Source organism: Callithrix jacchus, chromosome 19, assembly GCF_049354715.1.
Source record: "Callithrix jacchus isolate 240 chromosome 19, calJac240_pri, whole genome shotgun sequence".
Lineage (NCBI taxonomy): Eukaryota > Metazoa > Chordata > Mammalia > Primates > Cebidae > Callithrix > Callithrix jacchus.
The window spans coordinates 49,302,768-49,319,573 of NC_133520.1; the positions used below are offsets into that span (position 1 = coordinate 49,302,768).

A 16,806-nucleotide genomic window follows, 5' to 3' on the forward strand; every position below is an offset into this window, starting at 1 on the left:
GCTCTCGGGTGAGGCTTTCCAGAAGCAACACCATGTTGGCATGTGAGCCACATTTCTAAGCCTGTGTATTGGTCATGGGGGCAACAAGGAACCTGGGTTGGGTTTGGAGCAGGTGCCCATGTGAAGCAGGTTTTAGTTTTAGAATATCACTGGCTTGGGGGTGGAAGCGGAGATGCAGGCATGACAGTCCCTGGCAGGGGGAGGTGAAGGCGGTTGCTGTACTTACGACGAATCCACGTGAGAAACGGATGGATTTTAGAGTTATGACAGAGTTCGACCAGATTGGTTTATGTCACCGATTGGGTGTAATAGGCAGGATAGACAAGAGAAAGTAACCTTGGGGACAGCCTTGCCCAGTTCTCACTGTAGAGAGCAGGAGACCAGGCCTGGGAAGATCCGTACCCTGCACACAGAGAGTGAGTGGGCGGGGCCAGGACAGAACTCAGGTCTCCAGATGCCCATCAGCCCTCCTGGCCCTCCTTACCCTGCAGCACATCCTGGGATGTGTCTTATCAAGTGGATCAAGGAGCCAGGCCAGGGGTTGAGGTCAGCAGATAGGAAGGCAAGCCTGATTCAAAGAGAAAAGGAGCCCCTGGCCATCATTTTGTTCTTGAAAGCCCACAAGCATCATGCTCTTGCTTGTCAGGCCCCGGCCTGTCCCATCCCTGTGGCACTGGGACAGGGTGCACTGTACGAGGCCCTTATTTTATGGCTCCTCCGGCATGAAAAGGCTCAACAGCTTGCACTGTAACACGGCTCCCTGTGGATGCTGTGTTTGCTGTTGTGCTGCCTCTGGTGCTGGTGCTGCTCTTACTTGGTTCACCCTCTAGTGCCAGTGCCCAAAGCAGAGCATGAGTAGCCAAGCTTTTCCATTAAGAGGGAGGCTAGCCGGGCACGTTGGCTCGCACCTGTAATCCCAACACTTTGGGAGACCTAGGTGGGCAGATCACTTGAGGTCAGGAGTTTGAGACAAGCCTGGCCAACATGGTGAAATGCTGTCTCTACTAAATACACAAAAATTAACTGGGTAGAGTGGTGCATGCCTGTAATCCCTGCCACTCAGGAGGCTGAGGCATAAGAATTGCCTGAACCATGCGGGCAGAGGTTGCAGTGAGCCGGGATCACATCCATCCAGCCTGGGCAACAGAGCAAAACTCTGTCTCAAAAAAAAAAAGAAAGAAAAAGAAAAGAAAAGAGGGACGCCAAGCCATTTTTTTTCATGTGACCTTTAATGCTCTGTATTACCTTCATCAGTGCCCTTTGAAGGACTGAGGGCTTTCTACTTCTGGTGCTTTCAGATATAAAATGGGCATTGTGTGGCTGTGGCAGTTTGTGGTGCCATGAAGGTGATGTGATCTGGTATGTAGGTGTGTATATATGTGTGTGCATGTATGTGGGTGTGCAGTGTGCATCTGTGTGTTCCGGGTGCACACGGACCTTGCTCACTGACCCTTTCTGCCATGCAGGTCTGAGTACAGTGGCTCCCCCGATTCACCAAGGGCCCGCAGTGCCTACCGCCGTGATCCCCTTGCCCCCCGGCACACATTTACTCTTTGCCCAGACTGGGAAAATTGAGCGCCTACCCCTGGAGGGAAATACCATGAGGAAGACAGAGGCAAAGGCGCTCCTTCATGTCCCGGTGAGTGCTGGCTGACTATGTGGCGGCAGCTCCTGCTTCAGGGACCTGGAGAAACAAGCAGGACGAGGTCAGACCAGGACTCCAGGCTCAACCCTGGAACCATGGGTGCTCATTCCATGTGATCCCAGGTGACCATCTCTACATGGGGGCCACTGTATTGCTGAGCTGCCTCTGAGGCTCACAGTAAGATGGACACAGATGTGGCTAGGATTACAGGCACCCACCACCGTGCCCAGCTTGTTTTTGTATTTTTAGTAGAAATGGGGTTTCACCATGTTGGCCAGGCTGGTCTCGAACTCCTGACCTCAGGTGATCCACCCGCCTCAGCCTCCCAAAGTGCTGGGATTACAGGCATGAGCCACCATGCTGTTTTTGTTTTTTAATGATAGCCATTGTAATGGGTGTGAGGTGGTTTTGATTTGCATTTTCCTAATAATTTATAACATGGAACATCTTTTCATGTACTTATTGGTCACTCGTATATTTTCTTTGGAGAAATGTCTACTTAAATCCTTTTGCCTATTTTTAGATCGGCTTTTTGGCTGTTGAGTTTTGGAAATTCTTTATATATTCTGGATATTAACCCTTTAAAAGCTACGTGATTTGCATTCTTTTCTCCCATTCCATAGGTTGTCTTTTCACTCTCTTGACTGTGTCCTGTGATGCACAGGAAGTTTACATTTTGATGTGGTTCAATTTACCTATTTTGTTGTTGCCTATGCTTTTGGTATCATATCCAAGAAATTGTTGCCAAATCCAATGTGATGAGGTTTTCCCCCCTGGTTTTATTCTAAGAGTTTTATAAGTGTGCTCTTACCTTTAAGTCTTAGATTCATTTTGAGTTAATTTTTGTATGTGGTGTGAGGTAAGAGTCACTATCCTTTTGGACTTGACCCGTTAAGGAGGAAGTATGTGCTCATCCTCTGATTTCCCAGTAAAAGATCATCCTGGCCCACCACTTCCTTGGTCCAGAGAGCTTCCCTCCTGAGTCCTTCCCTGGCTTCATAATGCCTAGTACTGTGTTCACGGCCAAGTACCCACTCCCAGGGTTTCTTGTAACTGAACAATTCAGTGTTTCCAGGCTATTGACAGAATCGAACCTCACTGCATGCTGAGATCATACAGTCTGCCAGCCTCCTCCTGAGCCTCTCATGGGCAGCATCTAAAAAAAGGAGCTCCTCAGTGTCTGATCAAGGGAAAAGTTTGTGCTTCTGTTTTAACATTTTGGAATAATCAGAGCCACAGGAAGCTGTAAAGGCATGCAGAGAGGTTCTGTGTACCTTTCACCTGGTTTCTCACATTGGCTAAATTTTACATAAGTATAAATGCCTATTGTTTTAAAATACTGTAATTTGTAAGAGACCCCAACAAGGCTTTTCCAAATCAACCCGTGGGCAGGTGACTTGTTTTGATTTTTTTTCTGGCTTTGTTGCTTTGGATAATTTAAGTAACTTAGTGTTCTTTCTAGGTTGGAGTCTTGTCTAAATATCACCATAGTTCATCATGCATAATGAGCCCTGAATACTCATTAATGAATTACAGGCAGGTAATAGATTTGCCTCTTCTGAGGAGAGGTTGGCCTACTCACAGCTAACTCCCAGTGGCTTTTCAAACCGAGGTATAGCGCAGTAGATTTTCGTGAAACTCAAATTACATGTAAAATGTTACTCAATTTTGCTTCTTCCAGTCCTTTTTTGTTTCAACTTTCCTAAGAACTGATGTGTGGAAAAGGACGCTGGGCGTGTTTGCTGAAGGAAATGTTCTCTTTCCTTATGCCACGGAGGGCCAGAGAAGCTGATGAATGTGTTTGCTGAAGGAAATGTTGTCTTTCCTTAGTATCAAGGAGGGTCAGAGTTCCTTAGTACCAGGAGGTCCAGAGAAGTTGATGAGCATGAGATGCTTTAAAGGAGGAGGTGCCCATAGCTGGGGCCTGAGCATTTGGTTGTGATGGTTTAAGAGAGTGAATGCCTTAAAAGTGCACAGCATTGGCTAGGTGCAGTGGCTCACATCTGTAATCTCAGGACTTTGAAATGTCCAGGCAAGTGGATTAGTTGAGCTCAGGAGTTCGAGACCAGCCAGGGCAATATAGTGAGACCCCATCTGTAGAAAAAAATGGAAAAATTAACTGGGTGTGGTGGCACATACCTGTGGCCCCCAGCTACTCTGGAGGCTGGGAGGATAGTTTGTATTTAACCTAACTCACCCCTTCATTTATTTGGGTCTTTTGTAGTTTCATGCTGCAATGTTTCATAGTATTCCGTGTGGAATCTTGCATATTAAAAAATGTTTATCCTTATATATTTTGTTTTTTTGATGTTGCCACAATTATTAAGGTTTATTTTTTATATTTTGCTAGTATATAGAAAAGTAATTTTATGTTTGTTTTGTTTCTTGCACCCTTGTTAGATTCACTTATGGATTATAGTAGTTTTTTAGATTCCCCATGACTTTTACGTAAACAACCATATTATCTTAGAATAGAGTGATTTTACTTCTTCCTTTTCAATATTCATGCCTTTTATTTCTTTTTCTTTATCACCTTCAGATAGGCAAAGATTTCTTAGCATTCAAAAAACATTAGCTATACAAAGAAAAAACAAACTAGATTTACTAAACATTAAAAACTTTTGCTATCTCAAACATTATTAGGAAAATGAGGCTGGGCGTGGTGGCTCACGCCTGTAATCCAAGCACTTTGGAGGCCAAAGCGGGCAGATCACCTGAGGTTGGGAGTTCAAGACCAGCCTGACCAACATGGTGAAACCCCGTCTTTTAAAAAGAAAAAGGAAATGAAAGCGCAAACTACATACTGAGAAGAAATAATATGTGGGTGTGGTGGCTAATGCCAGTATTCCTAGCACTTTGGGAGTCTGAGTCAGATGGATCATTTGAGCTAGGAGTTTGAGACCAGTGTGCGCAAGACAGTGAGAGCCTGTTGCTACAAAAAAGATGGAGTCTTGCTGTGTCACCCAGGCTGGAGTGCAATGGCACAGTCTTGGCTCACTGCAGCCTCCACCTACTGGGTTCAAGCCATTCTCCCTCAGCCTCCCGAGTAGCTGGAATTACAGGTGGGCGCCACCACACCCTGCTAATTTTTTGTATTTTTAGTAGAGATGGGGGTTTCACCATGTTGGCCAAGATGGTCTTGATTTCCTGACCTCATCATCCACCTGCCTTGGCCTCCCAAACTACGGGAATTACAGGCATGAGCCACCGTGCTCACTGCATAAAAATGTTTAAATGGACAAAAGACTCGACACTTCATTACAAAAGATATCCAAAAGCCTGTAAGCACGTGAAAAAATTCTCGCGATCAGTAGTTACTCAGATGCCTGTAGATGGACGATTCTCACCACGGGTCTTCATTTCCAGGCTAAAGTCATCATTGGCCTGGCCTTTGACTGTGTGGATAGGGTGGTGTACTGGACCGACATCAGTGAGCCTTCCATTGGGAGAGCTAGTCTGCACGGCGGAGAGCCAACCATCATCGTTAGACAAGGTAAGCAAGAAAACAGCATTTTCCCTTTTTGATTTTGCTTCTAGCAGCCCAGGTGGCCACTATGCCAGAAAAGCACAGCCAATTAAGCCCAACTTTGACAAACATTTCCCAGTCTTTTGTTGCATTGCTATGATACAGTACGTGAAGGTTAGGCACAGTCTACTCTTCCGTATTCAACCTCAATTCCTCTATTGAGGAAATTCCTCAGTTAAGGATGCCAATTTCAACCGAGGACTCGGTGCATGTTTTTACGCCTACATTCAACAAATCAAGACGATTTGACATGGATATGATTTATGTAGTTCAAAGATCATTACAACAAAAATCCAAGGACCTCCAAAAATTTCACTGTGCTGAAATGGTCAAGTATTACATGTTGCTTAAGTGGGTGACTCATCAACCAACTTGAGAATATTTGTGCTCATTTGACATTGTCGTGCTGATGGTATTTGTTCTGTGGCGTCATCTTGTGTTCTCTGCAAAATATTCACGTCAAAGATACGTCTTTAAAATAGAACAGCCTCATTTTGTATTTCTTTTCCATTGGCACTGAATGTACCTTTTTCTATTTTCAATGGCATGTTTCCCTAACAATTGATATTCTAGGTTTCCCGCGCCTGTGGAACAACCCCCCAAAGCATTTTTTTCCCTTCTTTGTTGCCTTCACTAGAGATGATGCAGCAGGAATTAAGCTGAGGTTGAACTAACTGGGTTTGACTTTGCATATGGGCCCTGGACCCTTTTCTGGAAGCCAACAGGCTATTTAAGTCGTGTCTGCTAGTTTTCATGCTTTGGTTTAGTGAAAAACAGTTTGAAAACGCCTATCTCTCTGTGTTAAGAACGTTCCTGTTATTATCTGCGATTTCATTTTAAAACCCAGTGGAAGAGGGAATAGGTCATCGTTTGCTATTTCCTGTTGCTTTTGGAGCTCATAGTCATCCAAGAATTCTGTAAGCACAATAAGAAACATTCCAAGCAAAAGCCTACTTACTGTGAAAACACAGAATTAAACCAAAATGTGACCTCTGGAGAAGAAAGATCACTGGGAATAATTTTTTTTTTAAGAGAGAAAAGTTAACTCCTTAGCGTGGTATAGCTTGGCGCTTCCCTAGTGAGTGAAAGCGAGTTAGGTATCATTTTATTTTCTTCCTTATTTCATAACAGCCCCGAACCCCAGGCTTTTCTTCCTTTTCTTGAGTTACATTCCCAACCAAGTATCTTTAAAAAGTATCATATCTTTGACAAGCAGTAAGGAATCCTTCTTCCTCGGACTTCACATGGAAGGATAAGATTTTTCAGACTGTTCCCTTGGAAGAGTAGCTTACGAAGAAGTATTTTGAGTTGAGGGACAAGGGGGTTGGTTGCTCTTGCATTTGGGACTGGGACAAGTGCTCTTTCTAAGGAGACGACAGGCTCGGAGCCTCCTCCGGGTGCCTCACAAAAATACTCTCACACAGCAGCCTCTCCCCTCTGTTCTCTTGGTGTATGTCTGAGTGGCTCCTGTCTCTCACACAGAATGAGAGAGCCGGGAGACAGGAACTCCTTCCAAATATACTCCACAATGACTTATTCTGGTTCTATCTGAAAGCCAGAAGGGACCTTTGGAGGTCAGTCTCACTGTCCCTTTTCCTCTAGGGAATGTGGGAAATATTTTAATACTTTACAGATTTCTACTTTAGGTTCAGATAATAAAGACCTTGTTCAGGGAGGGTGTCTAATTCTCAATAAACTTCCTCTGCTGGGCTTTCTTTCTGGGGGCTCAGATGTGGCCAGCATCCATGCTCACCATCATGGGAGGCCTCTGGCGAAGGCTGATGCAAAGGGGGCTGAGGGTCTGCATTGCTTGTATATTGACAAAAGAACACAGTATTGGGGCCGAGTGCGGTAGCTCACACCTGTAACCCTGGCACATTGGGAGGGCGAGGCAGGCAGATCACTTGAGATCAGGAGTTCAAGACCAGCCTGGCCAACATGGTGAAACCCTGTCTCTACTAAAAATACAAAAATTAGCCAGGCACGGTGGTGCACACCTGTAATCCCAGCTACTCAGGAGGCTGAGGCAGGACAGTTGCTTGAACCCAGGAGGCAGAGGTTGTAGTGAGCTGAGATTGTACCACTGCACTCCAGCCTGGGTGACAGAATGAGACTCTGTATCAAAAAAGGAAAAAAAAGAACACAGTATTGGAATGGTTTTCTTCATAGCCCAGACCCCTCAGGTAGGGTAGCCTCTTCTCCTTCCTGCTTATGCTCCAGCCATACTAAATAACCTTCATTCCTTTCATTAGTGGGGAAGGAAAGAATCCTAAGTGATATCAGCAAAACCCAAACTGTTATTATTAATTTTTAAAAGCTGTAAATAAAACACCAGTGCAATCTTGAGCTTCCAGGAAAGTGAGATGGGTGCTGAGGGTTCACAGGGAATGTTCATGTTACCAGTGGCAACTCCTGGCTTGGAAATCGGTTGCTATGACCCAGTAAAGGCTCCTGGGGTGTTATTTGTGGTCACTGACACCCCTTCTTTGTACCTCTTATACTTGCATGAAAGTAGTAACAGCTATGATTTCTTGAAAGTATTATTTCTGTGAAATGACCTTTTTCCTCCATAACTGATGAACAGGATAGAACTATTTTTCCATTCCCCATCTTAAGATCTTCCACTGCTTCCCCTCTGCCTAAGCTCTAAGTTCATTAACACGGCATTCTACCTTCACTCTGACCATTCCCCACGCCCATAGTCTCCAGCCATATGCAGTGACATCCTGTTCACTTCAAGCCACTGTCCCGTCTTCCTTTATACCTGCGTGCCAGTCCTGCTTCATAGAAAATCCTCATGCAGGACCCTTGTCTGACAAACTACTATTGGTCCTTCAGCTGCCAGCTTCAACCAGTGTCACCTCCCCCAGGAATCCCTCCCTCATCTCCCCAGGCTGGGCCCAGGGTTTTTCCTTCGCGCCCACCGGACCTGGACCTCGGTCTCAGTTGTGGTTGGCTGTGGGCTCATGGAAGGCTGGGCCACGGCTTAGTCATTGTTACTGCCCTGGTTCCCAATGTGCTGCATGACGGATATCCACAGAGTGAGTGAATGGCATTTTTGAATTCGTCACGTTGAGGGTTGCTTACCTTAAGAACCACGAGCATTTCACATTCCCATTTGGTTTCTCAAAGTGCAAGGATTGGACGCCGTGTGAAATAACATTGAGTATTCAGAAAACCTCATCTCACTGCTTAGAAAAGAACATTAGAGGAGCTCTATGTTTACTTCTAGATCTTGGAAGTCCGGAAGGCATCGCGCTTGATCACCTTGGCCGCAACATCTTCTGGACAGACTCTAACCTGGATCGCATAGAAGTGGCGAGGCTGGATGGCACGCAGCGCCGGGTGCTCTTTGAGACCGACCTGGTGAATCCCAGAGGCATCGTAACGGATTCCGTGAGAGGGTAATCTTTGAGTAAATCTGTGTGTGCAACTCTTTGATTTGCATCTGCCCTTTTAGAGATTCTCAGATGTGAGGCTCTAACGCCAGCATTGCGCTCCTGAAATTAACGAGTGCAGGATGAAAGAGTCTACAGTTGGTGACTTGTAGACATCCATGGTGCAGTGCCAGAACATGAACAGTGTGGCCTTGATACCATGTCTCACTTTCAAATCTTTTGCTAAGAGACATTCTAAGTTGACGTGCTCAGAAACTGGATATTTTCCATTTGGCTTCAATGTGGATCAGCACTTAGGTTGCATCAACTCCAGAAGAGCAGCAGGGCGGCATAAATGGACCCCTGAGGCTGCCTTCCGGGGCAGACTCAGCCTGAACACCCTGGAGACCCCTGAGAAACCAAATCCAAGTGTTTTTGCAGAAGAAAATGTGTTGTCTCCCCTCTCGATCCTCTCAGTGGTTCTGTGTTTTCATGCCTGCCAATCTCTTCATTGTAATTCTTTCCGAGTGCTTTTCATGAACTTTTTCTCAAGCATCTCCATCATTTCTTTTCTTCTTTCCCCACCTTTTCCTCCCCTAGGAACCTTTACTGGACAGACTGGAACAGAGATAACCCCAAGATTGAAACTTCCTACATGGATGGCACGAACCGAAGGATCCTTGTGCAGGATGACCTGGGCTTGCCCAATGGGCTGACCTTTGATGCCTTCTCATCTCAGCTCTGTTGGGTGGATGCAGGTGATGGAAAGCTGGACACTGTCCAGGAAGGGTCTCAATCTCCTAAGGCAGGGGTGGGCACACTATGGCCCTGGGGCCAAATCTAACTAGCCACCTGTTTTTACATAAGCCAGAAGGTATGAATGGTTTTGACGTCTTTAACTGGCACATTAAATGGCTGTATACGTACCTGTGTACTGTCCTTGGCTTTGCCTCTTGGCCTGCACTACCTGAAATAATTTACTCTCTGGTGCTTTAAGAAAAAGTTGGCCACCCTGGTGTTGTAAGTGGCATGGCACAGAGCCTGTAGTCACCCTGGCACCACAAGCAATTCACAACTTACATTCCTCTCCCCTGGCTCGTGCCTCCTCAGCAGAAGCAAGACAGGAGGAAGGGACAACTTCCCAGTTTTTAAGGGCAAACCCCGTGTGTTCTCTGAGGTTTGTCAATGTAATGCTTAATTTCTCCCACTCTTGCCCTCATTCCTCTTGTTTTTGTTTGTTTGTTTGTTTGTTTTGGCACGAAGGGGCCATTTCTTGCATGAACAATGAATGACTTGTTTCCATTCCATACAGGCACCAAGCGGGCAGAATGCCTGAACCCCATTCAGCCCAGCAGACGCAGGGTTCTCGAAGGGCTCCACTATCCTTTTGCTGTGACTAGCTTCGGGAAGAATCTGTATTACACAGACTGGAAGATGTACGTTGGCTGCAGCCGTGGGGGTTCGTGGGCCTGCCCCTCCACCTACTGTCTCTGGGAGGCCAGGCCCTTCCCATTTGGCCTCTTGGTTGAGTCTTCAGAAATGTCCCCTCTAGAGATGTCTCCTCTCCCTCATTCTTCTCGTTGTCAGGAGGCAAGAGGGGGACTGAAGAAGGAGGGAGGACAAGGCCCTAGGGGACAGGAGGTGTCATTTATCACCCAGATGCTCCTGACTGTGTGGTTTCAAGTCTTTAAACCTGGACTTCCTCAACATGTCTGTTCTTTCCCCAGGAGCTGGCCCAGGGTCGTGTGGCCAGTGGGCTTCATGTCCACTTTATGTCCCTGCTTCATTATAGTTGTTAAACTGCAATATTCCCACAGCCTCTTCTTGACCACCCCTTCCTGCAAAAGAAGGGATTAAACTAAGAAGACAACTGGCCAGGGGCATGTGTCTAGAAAACTCATTTCCTGCCTGGGATTTAGAGTGGGAGGGGAGAGCTAGCTGGTCTTTATCTTCCTGTAAAAAGCCAGAAAAATGTAGGCTTGACCCACCCCAGGAGAAGGAAGGGATGTCTAGGAAGCAACGCCATCATGTCCGCTTATGGCCTCCAGTTTATCCTCATAGTGACAAAAGAGATGGCCCTGTAGATATGAGTTCAAGCCATCAGATGTGTTTTCACCTTCTGCCCTCTGGTGCTTTGTAGGAATTCTGTGGTTGCTCTCGATCTTGTGATTTCCAAGGAGACGGATGCTTTCCATCCCCACAAGCAGACCCGGCTGTATGGCATCACCACGGCCCTGTCTCAGTGTCCCCAAGGTAACTCTCCTGTGCTGATTTACTGTTGGGGTACTGGGCGCACCTAGAGGCTCAGAGCCCACACTCTGGCTGCTACCCAGATGGCCACTAGTAGCCTTGATTATGCCGTAAGAGAGATGCAGTCCTTTGCATCCAGACTCTTCATCAGCAGGTGAACCAGTTAAAGCAACAGAAAATATTAGGTCACAAAGTTGTCAGGAGGAGGAAAAGTATGGCGTTTTGGGCTGGATATAAAAGTATAGGGTCTTTGGGTTCTAAGTAGTCAGATTATGATATTACAATGTTAGGATCTCTGCTGCTTTAAAAGTCCATCCATTTGGCCTAACAGCAATAACAATAATTAATAAATAATTGCAAACATATGTGTGGCACTTACTGTGAGCTAGGAACTTACATAGATCAGCCCACTTAGAGTTCTAAATACTTTGTATTCATTAGTTCATGTAATCCTCATAGCAACCCTACGAGGTGGGTACTATCATTATATTCATTGCACAAATAAGAAAACTGAAGCAACTTGCTCCAAGTCATGCAGCTCACAGGGCAAGTTCAGGCAGCCTGGCCCTGGAGTCTATGCTATGCTGCCTCTTGAAGACCCTTTCCATCACCCACTTTCTTTCTCAGCTTCCCTCCTCTTCTCCTGTCTGTGTGAAGCTAGGAGTGCAAGCTACACAGAGAGAACTTTGTACTTTAAAATTCCAACCCCATGTTATAGTCAGAGCTGAAGAACTCCCCTGAGATCTATTTAATAGCCTTACTAGAAAATCAGACTAGCCCCCAAGTTGGGAATCAGTGTTTTGATCTGTCTGGTTTAATACTGAGGAGACAGACAATGGATCAGCTCAGCTGACTGTCTAGCACAGTGGCCCATTCTCCTGAAGCCCTTCCTAGTGTGGCTTCATGGAAACTAAAAAGGGGGTCACATGCAATAAGAAGGCCACTCTCTTAAGTGGCTATGGAGTCAGGTCAGAGAGGGCTATTGAACTGATTTCTGCCTTTTCCAGGCCATAACTACTGCTCAGTGAACAATGGCGGCTGCACCCACCTCTGCTTGGCCACACCAGGGAGCAGGACATGCCGTTGCCCCGACAACACCCTGGGAGTTGACTGTATCGAGCGGAAATGAAGATAAGAGTGCCTTATTTCCTTTTCAAGTATTTCACAGCGACACTCTACTTGAAGCAACTTGGTCCAGATTGAAAAGTGTCCTCTGGCTGAGTGGCCACTAGGCCCAGACCCAGCCTAGCCTGAGCCCCAACAACTTTACCCTCACTGTTCCCCAAAATATGCTTCCTGGGATTCTCAAATGGAAAAGTCTCTACCCCTATACAAGGACAGAACCCTCCACCCCCTACCCCAACCCTCAGACAGACTTATATACCACAGAGTGAGGATTACGTGCCCATCCCAATGTCCTAGGACCTTTTCCCAATCCTAGCTCCCTAGTGGTGAGCAGAACTTCCCAAGTTTGAATTGCATCCTTCCCTGTGGCCTTATGAGCTCAGCCTCACTTTGAGGCACCCACCATCCTGTCAGCTCTTTGACATAAGAGCCAGGGCTTGACTAGGAAAGGTTGGGAGTTGAGGGAATTAGCATTCCTTAATTTTTGTTTTGGTTTCTCTGAATTTCCTCTTTATACTCCTGTAGTTTTACTCCACAGTTCTGCTCCATCATCATCTTGTCTAAGACTCCCATTATAATGTTCATTCTCTGCTTTTTGATCAAAACCTACCCTGTCCTAGAGATATATGGGTATTTGGTGGATGATAATGAGCAGCCCCTCCCAGATAGAATGCCAGTATTTGAGAGTAGGATATTGGCATTTGATAAAGGGTTAAGTCAAAAGAATGTCTGATGGTAGGAATTTCAAGGTGTAGGTCAGCTATTTCAGAATAGGAGATTGTTTTGATGTGCCTTAAATTATATAAAAGATGACTAATTATTCCTCTTTGCCCAAAATGCTTGCAGCCAAGCTTCTATTCTCTGTTGCTGTACTTGTCTTCAGCTCCACTGCTGGCACCAATGTCCCTCCTTTTCATGGAGAACTATCTGAGGCACAGGATGGGGCTGTCACCAGGTGATGTCCCACCACAGACCCTCACCTCTGGCCTCCTCACTAGAGAACCAATTTACACTTAACCATGACCTCATCCCTCCTTGGTTTCTCCCTGAATCTGTGGCCCTTGTTGGATGTACTGTCATCTAACAACACAATCCAGAAAGACTGAATTGAATATTTCTATTGATGGTCTTTATCCTTTATTGCTCAGTGATCTAATTAAAGAGATCATTGCCACATTTCATGTTTCTATTTCTACAATCTGTTTAGAAAACATCTCCTGACCATATCAGTAGCTGGTGTCACCTTTTTATCAACTGCTTCCCAGAGTCCTAAAACAACAGAAATTTTTGATTGAAAAGTTCAGCATAAGGAGTTTCAGTCTGTGAAGAATGGGATAAAGTAGTAGAGAAGATTCAATGGAAAGTATCATAAAAAAAGAGATTGATCAAGAAGAGAAATTTTAAAACCCAGGAGAAAGTGGTAGGGGAGGGGATTTAAGAATAGCAATCGGAAAAACTCTTAAGTGACTCCAAAAAGAAAATGGTACATTTTGCCAAAGACCACTTATACTTGAGAATATGGAAAACTTGCCTGATACTCTCTTTGAAGAAGAGACTGTCTCCTCTTTTCCTCAAACCCCAGTTCACTCAGCCCCTCCGCCCCATCTTCTCCTGACTTTGTCCTCACTTCCTTCTGCAGTACATTGGAACCTGAATTGAGAGTCTTTCCTTTAATAATTGAAGTTTGTCTTGAGAGGCAAATACTGCCCCAAGAATCACAAGACTTTAGGACCATGTAGGTCTTTTCCATAGCCCAATGCCATAAATTAGTCTCTCTTTTGTATTTATCATTTCATATTAAACCCTCTATATCAAATGTTCATCATGATTTTGTATGATTTTTATAACTATTTTATTCATTTTATTAGATTTATTCTACAATTTTTTAATGGTAAATTCTTAAACTGTGGAAACCACTGAAGGTGCTTATTAATTGTTCCCCCAGATTTGTGTAAGTATTGGATGATTCCTTGAGTTTACAACTGTACAAATATTAGTGTGGAAAATAAATTTTTTTTGTTAAAAAGAAAATCTTCCTTTGTCTTTTTTGAGTAAAGAGATTTAATGTTGGGAAGCTCATTCATGATAGAAAGACAGCCACTTAATAATCTGCAAAACCTGTGGAACCCAGAAACTCCTCCCCCAGTATTATGAGAGCTGGTACGTTCCTCAACCACAAAAAACTTAGGGATTGTAATTTACTGAAAAATGAGTAGGCTGGGTGCAGTGGCTCATGCCTGTAGTCTCAACACTTTGGGAGGGCAAGGTGGGTGGACCAGGAATTTGAGACCAGCTTGGGGAATATAGTGAGACCCCACCTCTACAAAAAACCTTTAAAAATTAGCCGGGCGTGGTGGCATGTTCCTGTAGTCTCAGCTTCTCAAGAGGCTGAGGCAGGAGGATCGCTTGAGCCCAGGAGTTTGAGGTTACAGGGAGCTATGATCATGCTGCTTCACTCCAGCCTGGCCCACAGAGCAAGACCTTGTCAAATAAATAAATAAATAAGCTGTTAAAAAAATCACTTATTCAAACAAAAACAAAAACTCCTGGTTACCTAAGGTTGGCAAAATGCCAATTGTTGTGACTGGCTGAATTCTAAAGATTTCAAGATTCTAATTTAGTACTGCTGTGAAGGGACTTTGCCAATAGGATTTAGATGACTAAGTAGCTGACGTTAAAATGGGGAAATTATCCTGGGTTATGCAGGTGGGCCCTTAAAAACAGAGGAGGAGGCCTTGCGCCAAGGCTCACACCTGTAATCCCAGCACTTTGGGAGGCTGAGGCAGGTGGATCACCTGAGGTTGGGAGTTCAAGACCAGCCTGACCAACAGGGAGAAACCCTGTCTCTACTAAAAATACAAAAAATTAGCCAGGCGTGGTGGCACATCCCTGAAATCCCAGCTACTCAGGAGGCTGATGCAGGAGAATTGCTTAAACCTGGGAGGTGGAGGTTGCAGTGAGTCGAGATCGTGCCATTGCACTCCAGCCTGGGCAACAAGAGCAAAACTCCGTCTCAAGAAAATATAAATAAATAAATAAAACAGAGGAGGAAGGCAGACAAGTCAGAGAGATAAGGCAGAAATAGCGGTAGGGGAGAGCGTGAAGCGGGGAAAGGACTGTTTACACTTCACCCTTTAGACTGAACTTAAAATATGTAAGAGTCGCTTTAGGCTAAACTTGATATATTTTTTTTTTGAAATGGAGTCTCCCTCTGTAGCCCAGGCTGGACTGCAGTGGTGTAATCTCAGCTCACTATAACCTCCGCCTCCCGGGTCCTGGTTCAAGCCATTCTCCTGCCTCAGCCTCCCAAGTAGCTGGGAGTACAGGCACGTGCCACCAGGCCCAGCTAATTTTTGTATTTTTGGTAGAGATGGGGTTTCACCATGATGGCCAGGCTGGTCTTGAACTTCTGACCAAAAGTGATCCACCCACCTTGGCCTCCAAAGTACTGGGATTACAGGGGTGAGCCACAACACCCAGCCGCTAAACTTGATTTTTAACAGGGAAAACATGGCTTTGCAACAATTCTTTTAGGGAGTGTTCTACCGAGCACATTTGAAGACCACGGGTCTGGAAAGAGGCGAAGACGGGGCCCAGAGCCCTCCCCAGCAGTGTCACTGCCCAGCTCTGATTCTCAAGTTGGGCTGCTGTTTTTCCCTTTCTCCTCTTCGGCCAGGATGTCAGGAGCTGCTGAAAGCTGCAGCCAGAAGAATTTAGAATTCCTTACGACGGAGTCTTAAGAGATGGAAGGGCCAAAAAGCCTTGAGAAACAGGCTAAGAGTGGCTTCCTGCTTGCCATAAGCTTATGTGGGAACAGAGGAGCTTAAATGACAGCCTGACTGAGTGCCCTCCAGCCCCATGATTCCGTTTAAATCTGGGCCGGTCTTCTCAATAGGCAGTTCCAGAAGAGGCCACGTGAGGGCAGTAAGAGCCTCTCAATGCCTGTTTTTGGGGCTAGAGAGACGTGGGGGCGGAGGGGAGGAGGCGTGTCCCAGGCCTGGCCACCCAGATAACTTCCCCAAAAGAAGCCATGCTCCGGCCTTCCCAACGTTTCACTCAAGAGCTTTCTTCATACCTATCAGTTGCCTAAACTGCTACCAAAAGAACTTACCAAATATGGTCGAGCCTCTTCATCTAAATTCAGATTTCCACCAAATTCAGCACTTTTCCTCCCAAAGTCATCTCCTTACTCAATTACAGGCGTTCATCACAGGAGACCCCCAGCTGTGGGCTCAGCATCGTATTCATCGTACACCGAGTTACCAATACACGGAAGTATTCCTGAGTGTATTTTCTGTATGCAAAAGTGCATACGTCTCTTCATGGACCTGGTTCTGAGTGAATCTACGTGGAGAACAAAAGGCTAATTCCAGGAAATGCAGAGCCTTTGCAAATAAGACATGGTCTTCACCCAGCAAGTGGGTGGCTGGTCAATAAGGAGATATTAATGACAGGTGGTGATAAATGATTGCTTCAAACCACTTTGTTAAGGAGATCAGAGAAGGGAGAAGGCCCAGGAGAGAGTGCAGCAAGACGCTTTTGTAAGCTGGATGGAAATGGGAAATGGGAACGCTAACTCCTGATAACCTTATGCAGTAGAATGCACTGTGCCCATTGAGTAGGGCAGGAAACTGAGGGTTAAGGAGGCGAAGTAACTTCACAAAGGTGACGAGTCAGAGCAGGGTCCAGCTCCAGATTGTTGATTCTAAATACCCTTCCTCACCCCCCTTTTTAAGAAATACGTTAAATAAAAATTTATTTTTACTTTATCTTACGTTATTATTTATTTGTATTCAGCCCATTTATACTTAGAAAACTGGAAAATAAAGGTACAAGAAAAGTAAATAACAGTAATTTCATTACTCAGTAATAGCCTCATCAAT

General features: G+C 45.4%; 1 protein-coding gene across 2 annotated transcripts in view; it reads left to right on the top strand.

Annotated features, from left to right (window-relative positions):
• Window positions 1-13,954, top strand: part of NID1 (nidogen 1) — an 85,005-nt gene extending 71,051 nt beyond the window's left edge. For both annotated transcript variants that reach the window (XM_035281512.3, XM_078357289.1), the window contains 7 exons: window positions 1,467-1,639; window positions 5,012-5,138; window positions 8,404-8,575; window positions 9,149-9,306; window positions 9,861-9,984; window positions 10,689-10,801; window positions 11,806-13,954. In XM_035281512.3, coding sequence (XP_035137403.2) covers window positions 1,467-1,639; window positions 5,012-5,138; window positions 8,404-8,575; window positions 9,149-9,306; window positions 9,861-9,984; window positions 10,689-10,801; window positions 11,806-11,927 — 989 coding nt within the window. In that variant the 3' untranslated portion in view covers window positions 11,928-13,954. The remainder of the gene's footprint in view (window positions 1-1,466; window positions 1,640-5,011; window positions 5,139-8,403; window positions 8,576-9,148; window positions 9,307-9,860; window positions 9,985-10,688; window positions 10,802-11,805) is intronic.
• The last annotated feature ends 2,852 nt before the right edge of the window (window positions 13,955-16,806 follow it).